We start from the raw sequence: 6,967 nt of genomic DNA, 5'->3' as shown, positions 1-6,967 counted from the left end.
TTTTTTTAGATGTAAGTTTTATTTTACTTTCAAACCCAAGGGATTGGGATGCAAAGTAAAGTGAATTTTTATAATCAAATATGGAATGATTTGGTGTTAAGTGTTAGTAATATAATCATGTGGGGTAATGAGTATAAAAGTTTCTTTAGGCAATCAAAAGCAGCTATAGGGAGATAGTTCTTAAAAGGCACTATGGCTTATGCACCGATGCAGTTTTTCTATGAACCCCCTTAATTCTCCAGACCTTGATGGTCTCCCTCCGGTTTTCTTCTAGTCAGGGTTCTTGCTTAAAGATTTGAATAGAACTCATATACTGCTTTTTCCCAAGGTCAAGGATTCTTTGAAGATGGAGTTGTGTGAGAAGTCGGTTAATCTCCTTATCCAATGTGTGAGCACTTGATCCGTAGATTTCTCTCTTTCATTCAATAAATTTCAAATCCATGGATGTACGAGAACGTTCTAGTATGTGAACCTGGATCCGTTTTAATGGCAATAATCTCAACTCTCACAACTCGATTGCTAGTGGAAGAGATTGTGAAATTAGAGAGAAAGCTATTCCCCAAACACGAATCACTCGCGAGGTCATTCAACGAGGAGCTAAGCAAGAAGAACTGTGGATTGCTTTACTCGGAGGTCGCCGGAGAAGTTGCAGGTTACATTATGTACTCATGGCCTTCTTCCTTGTTTGCTTCCATCACCAAACTTGCAGGTTACCCTATTTTCCATTCTCTGTATTTTTTATTTAGGTTTTTTTTTTTCCTGAGATTTTGATTGGTTTCGTTCTTGGGGAAATTTTAGTGAGGGAGAATTGCAGAAGGCGAGGGCATGGAGAAGCATTGATGAAAGCGGCGATTGAGAAATGCAGAACAAGGAAGATCCAGCGTGTGACTCTTCACGTTGATCCGTCGAGGACGGCGGCCGTTGCTCTTTATCGTAAACTGGGTTTTGAAATCGATAAACTGATTGAATGTTATTATTCTTCAGATCGACATGCCTATAGAATGTATTTGGACTTCAACAATGATTAATAGAAACATCTCTGTTGTGTTCTTGATCAATTCCCTCTTGAATATGGAAAAGCATTGGTTTTTTTTTTTTTTTTTTTGGGGGGTCAATGTGGATGAGAATCCAACGTGTTTGAGAGAAAACCTGAACCAGTTTATTAATCTCAGGGGAATTCCAGTCTGTATGCTTTAATTTCTGTGTAAATTCTTGTTTCTCATCTTTGAAGCTGACCTTCAAAATGACAAAGTGAGTCCAAATTAAACCGTATCTCACCTTGAGTGATGAACATGAACCAGGTCCTCACTCCTCACTGCCACTTTGTTCATAGTGACATAGTGTAGGAGGAGTTGGTACCAAATTGAAACTTGGGTTACCTCTTGAGTGCTGCAATCAAAACACTTCCAAATGGTTCATACATCAAAGAGCGGATCAAGTCCTCATACGAGAATTCCTACGGTGTTTGATCTGATTTCAAAATAAAAACCAATTAAAAAAAGAGAAATTAAGTGGAGTTCATGTGTAAATCAAACACCGTACGAGGGACTTGGTCCGCACTCCATACCTCATAGCACTTCAACATTTGACCTGTGAATGTGAATAGGAGTCAACTTCTAATCAATATTTTGATGAGAATAGCACAATGGAATCCTCTCTTCAATATTTTGATGGAGAACAACACAATAGAATCCTCCTTCAACAATGACCACAATGGAATCTTCCCTTTAACATTTTGATGGAGAAGAATGCAATAGAATCCTCCCAACGACAAGCATCAATTTTTGGAGAAAGAGAGAGAGAGTCTGCAATTTGGGAGAAACTATTTTCTTCAAAATCTATGAACTAATAATGGCTCCTAAGGCTATTTAGGCAACACAGATTTTTTTTTTAGAAAACCCTAAATGACAAGTTGTGCGATCCTAATTGCTTATACATCAAGGTACACTAAGTCACACCTAATTAGTTAATTAAGTTAATTACACATAAATGCACCTTGGTTTTGATAATAACCACAAAACTTGTAATTGATAACAAACATTATGTATAGGTCTCTCCACCTTACAATATCTCACAATAGACTTCAGGATATGAAATTAAATTACTATCATTACCTTAGTCCATTGAATAACTAATATAAAGTATCATGATCACTGATTGGACAACAAAACAACATGATAAAATTATTTTTTAAAATATATTAAATAAATTTTATAAATTCTTTTGTAAACACTTTACAAAGAAAACCTCCAATCTCGGATTTTCTTCCAATTAAGTACATGATTCTCTCATGAGATCTTCTCTAAACACGTGAGAAATGAATTCCTTATTTAGCATCATTTTCGTCATCTAACAAAAATACAATAGTCCCAATATAGTGTATAACATGTTAGAAGTAGGCATCAACTAAATGTACACTAAAGTACACAATGTCACTATGCCACGATAAAGACCTTTATGGCCAAGAGAACCCATTACACATAAAATAACCGTCAATAAACCATGTAGGGCTCAAATGATTGAATCCAATATACAAACAAAAGTGTACCCACATTTATGTGTGGAATCTCCATTCCTGAATTTACAATTCGGAAATCATGTAAACGGAAAACCCAACTCCGTCTCTAGTTGCAAACACATTGAGATTATACTTTCGTTTGATTATATTTGATAGACATAAAAAGATAAATAAATAAATAAATTGATGCGAGATTATACTTTAGGACATTCAATCACCCATATTAAAATAAATGCAGATTAATTAAAATTAAACCGTTTGATTATATTTGATAGACATAAAAAGATTTCAAAAAAACCAAAAAAAAAATTTAATATATTGATGCTGCCCAGGATCGAACTGGAGACCTTCAGTGTGTAAGACTGACGTGATAACCACTACACCACAGCATCTGAATGACTTAAAATAAGAAAATATAAATGTTATAGGAAAAATAATAAGAAAATAGAAGTGTTTAATTAGCCAGCTGGAAATTGATTATTGTATTTTTAGAATCAAAATTTGTATGTCGAATTCTCGATTCGTCAAAAATGACTTCTAACTTCTAAGCTAAAACAAAGCCAAAACCACACTTAGAGAGGATTGCTTAAAGCTTAAGACATTAATAATGAGAAGAATTTAAAATTAATCCAATTTTCGTCAGAATGGTTAAGACCCATAAATTTTTGTTGGTTCGTGGGAAGATTTCTCTGCCTAAAGTGTTGTAGAGGAGGTGGGTTTGTTCTGCAACGCAAAGTTCTGATTGTTTCTGGCCATTTTGTGTGGTGGGCTGGTGAATTACTTGTACCGTATAACGATGGGGAGGATGTTGAGGAGTTGCTTACAGTCGCTGCTGAAACTCGTCAATTCGATTCTTGGGATGGTTGGGATTGCGATTATAATTTATACTTTGTGGATGTTTAGGGTTTGGCAGAGACAGATAGATGGGTCTCCTTTCGTTGATTCTAATTTTCCTACTCCATGGTTAGCTTCTTTTACCTTAATTCCTCCCTTTTTCTCTGTTTTCCCCCATGCGTTTTATTTTATTTTATTTTTTTGATGGGCATCGTTGGCCCTTTTCATGGTTTGCTACGATCAGTTTTGAAATTAAAGTCTGGCTTAATTAGTCATAATTTGTTGGATTACAGTTTGATTGAGAGAGAATTATTGCGTTAAATTCATTTGGAAAAATTTTCGGTGTTGGCTGGGTTAATCTTTGTTAATGGGTTGGGATATGGTTTGACTAATTTCTTTTCTTAGGAGAAAAAATCCATCTTCTCCCACCCCACCACCCCCCCCCCCAAAAAAAAAAAAATTTTCTACTTGCAGGTTGGGCAAAGGGGAGGAAGGTGAGTTTAGTTGCTTTTTAGTCAGATTTTTGATGACATAAAGAATATAGCTGTAGATATTTGGAGGGTGCTTTTTAAATTCGAGAAAATAACTAGTTTTCTTAATTCTTCAATACACTTGGTTTCTACTTGACTTGATCTTAAAGAAATTAAAGTCCCTCGTAATTGCAGGTTTATCTATGTTTCTCTTGGCCTTGGAATCGCTGTGTGTGTGATCACCTTCTCTGGTCATATTGCTGCAGAGACTGCAAATGGTCATTGTCTTTCTTGTGTATCCTTTTAATGAAGTAGCTGCCATTATATGGATTGCTGCATCTATTTCAATGTATTAGATCTGTCTTTTAGTTCCTGAGATTTACTAGTCCCTTTGCATTATGAGATTGTTAAGATTTACAAGTCCCTTTGTAGCTTGTAGTCTATATTGTCAACACTCTTGATCATCTAGTCTTTTACACAATCGTAGCTCAAAAATAGAAGAGTCAGTCTGTAGTGGCTGCACATTTCTTTCTTATTTTATTGTCTGAAGATATTATCATTGGTCCGGTGGGTTTAACTCCATCTAATTTGATTGTCTAGTTGGATTAATATTTTAGACTGTAGATATCTGTTGTTTGTTGCTAATTGGTTCTTTAGGAAACAGTTTACGTTTGCCATTTTCATGTTCTGTAAGTTTGGATCGTACTGTTCCATCCATCCTTGGTTGGGTTGATTATTTTGGCTGGGGATTTGCTGGTGTTCTTTGATGCTGTATCTGTGCAGCAAAGGCTTTGAATTAGCAAAAATCCCGACTTCTTTAAATATCCTTGGTTCTTTTGAGAGACGTTTTTATATATTGTGCAAGATGCACCAAACCTCTTTTGTTTTTTTTTTTTAGGAACCCCTCGAACCTGCCTGGTTTTATGGTTCAGGCTCAAGGGCAAACCCTGGTTACACGCAGCCACACCTAACTCGTTTAACATATGTTATTTGTTATTATCCTAATTCTCATAGAATTCTTCTTGGTAGTTCCTGTTCCCCGTATATATGCTTTCCTTATTCTTCAGGATTCTATAGATTTTCAAATTTTATTCAACGTGACCTAAGAAATTTGGATTTGTATTATGGAATCCACTACATGATCCACAAGGAGCTGTTAATAAGCTTTTCTTTCAATGATGTCTACGATTGCGTCTTATTTGTCAAAGGATTGTGGACCATAAACACAAGTATGTTACATTGCTGTGCAAGGTGTTATTAAATGCCATCAACTAGCCAATTTTAGCTAGAAACATCTATGTATGGTTGATTTTTCCATATTTATTAAGTTTATTTTTTTCTTGGGAAAAATTCAAGTTGCATAAATTGGTTTCGTTACAGATTCTATATTATGAGTAATTTGTTTTATACCCTAAGATATTCTAATAAACTTTAGTTCATTCTCTGCCCCATGCACTTTTTGCCCGAATACTAAATGTGTTGCTGACCTTAAAATGGGCACAGTATATGGTGTTTGTCTTCTTGCTTCTAATGTTGGAGGCTGCAGTGGCTGCTGATGTTTTTCTGAACAGCCATTGGGAAGAGGTATGTACATGGTTTGTCTTCACAAGCTCTTGTAATTCTCTTACCGTCAATGTCAAATATTAGGTTCGTGATTACCTAATTGTTCTCATTGGCTCTGGTTCTGCATCAGGACTTCCCTGAGGATCCCACTGGGGCATTTGATCAGTTCAAAGATTTCGTTAAATCTAATTTTGATTTCTGCAAATGGGTAGGCTTGTTCGTCGTGTCTGCACAGGTATGCCTCTTCCGTTTTTTGGGCTTCCTCTAACTTCCAGTTTAGAAAGTGGTCTTTCACACCCAAAATATAGAATTAGAAAAAAAAAATTGAGACCTGCCAACCAAGTGGTGAGCATGCATGGAAATCAGGAATGAGAACCAGCTATTCAATGGGTTCCAATTCCTCAAATTTAGAGTAGTTAAATCAAGCCATGTACTCTAGAGCAAGAACTCGACATCATGGTGACTAATTATCTGACAGATTTTACATCTGATCATGAGATCACTTAGGCATGGCCCATTGGATGGATGTCTAGTGTACCTGCTTGCCTATCATTTACCTTTTTTTTGCTAGTTAGCAGCCAATAATGTTAACCTCTCCTTGGCCATATTGCTAGAATCCAGCTGGTTACCTTTTTTTTTTTTTTTTTTTTTTTTTTTTTTTTTGGGGTGTGGGGGGGGGGATCATTTATCAAATAGTTGGTTCAAAGCTCATTTCTTTCAATTTCTTTTTCTCATTATCGATTTTTTTCACAATTGATGTATACCTTAGCTCCATGGATTAATTGTTCTCTCTCCCTCTCTCTCTAGGGATTGTCGGTCTTATTGTCCATGGTTCTCAGAGCACTTGGGCCAGATCCTGGAAGATATTATGATAGTGATGATGATTATGCTCCAGTCAGGCTTCCGCTCTTGAGGAACCCTGTTCAGCCACCCCCATATGTTGTCGTTGATCCACAGTTTGCCCCCAAAAATGATGCTTGGAATGGAAGGGTGTACGATAAGGTAAATTCAATCTGCTCTATTGCAACCATCCCTTGCATGATGCAACTGTATTTCCAGACTGAACCTGATATTTATTTTTATTTTCCCCCTTATTGGGTGTCTTCCACTCAGACAATCAGGTAGAAAAAGATGTTGAGGTGTATCAACTGGAATGAAGATGTGATGGAGGTGCATTTTATGGGGTTTATAATGGTCAAGTTGAGTTGGTAAATAAGTTGCAAATGTACAGAGCTACAACTCAGCCGTTGTTTAAAACATCTCTCAGAGCTTCAAAAATTATTGTGTAAACTTTTTCCTGTTAATGTATATGACAATGATGCAGCAGATCTATGGATAGCTGAAAATTAAATCTTGTTTTAGACTGTATACCATCTTAGCTTCCTCATTTGCTGATCCCTGTAAAGCTTTTCAACTACTTTAGCCCTATTTAATTTCAAGATCTTCGCGGTCCAAATGTCTGATCTATGATTTAACTTTGGAATGACAGCATAAGCTCTTGTGGTTATGATTTGATCTTATTATTGTTCACATAAGGGAGTAGTCCAAAAAGAGATTCCATGTGAGGAATTGTTGATAGAAA

The 6,967-nt window shown here is 36.1% G+C and overlaps 2 protein-coding genes and 1 non-coding gene across 3 annotated transcripts; 2 read left to right on the top strand and 1 right to left on the bottom strand.

Annotated features, from left to right (window-relative positions):
* Positions 1–523: 523 nt before the first annotated feature.
* Positions 524–1,058, top strand: LOC122093779 (putative [ribosomal protein S18]-alanine N-acetyltransferase; the record flags this gene model as incomplete). Its single annotated transcript, XM_042664256.1, is given in 2 exon segments — positions 524–709; positions 799–1,058. Coding segments are annotated over 2 exon segments (416 nt in total), but the record flags the coding sequence as incomplete, so codon positions are not given.
* Positions 1,059–2,837: 1,779 nt separating this feature from the next.
* On the bottom strand, positions 2,838–2,910 carry TRNAV-UAC. Its single transcript has one exon. It is a non-coding gene; the product is annotated as a tRNA-Val (tRNA).
* Positions 2,911–3,103: 193 nt separating this feature from the next.
* LOC122093778 (tetraspanin-19-like) lies at positions 3,104–6,753 on the top strand. The gene is made up of 6 exons (XM_042664255.1): positions 3,104–3,481; positions 4,018–4,117; positions 5,326–5,406; positions 5,516–5,620; positions 6,193–6,387; positions 6,499–6,753. The coding sequence occupies exons 1-6, from the start codon at positions 3,315–3,317 to the stop codon at positions 6,508–6,510; spliced, it is 660 nt and encodes a 219-aa protein (XP_042520189.1). The 5' UTR covers positions 3,104–3,314; the 3' UTR covers positions 6,511–6,753.
* The last annotated feature ends 214 nt before the right edge of the window (positions 6,754–6,967 follow it).

The sequence above is a fragment of the Macadamia integrifolia genome, chromosome 11 (assembly GCF_013358625.1).
Source record: "Macadamia integrifolia cultivar HAES 741 chromosome 11, SCU_Mint_v3, whole genome shotgun sequence".
Lineage (NCBI taxonomy): Eukaryota > Viridiplantae > Streptophyta > Magnoliopsida > Proteales > Proteaceae > Macadamia > Macadamia integrifolia.
The sequence above is the reverse complement of the archived record's forward strand: the minus strand, read 5'-3'. Positions and strand labels throughout refer to the sequence as shown.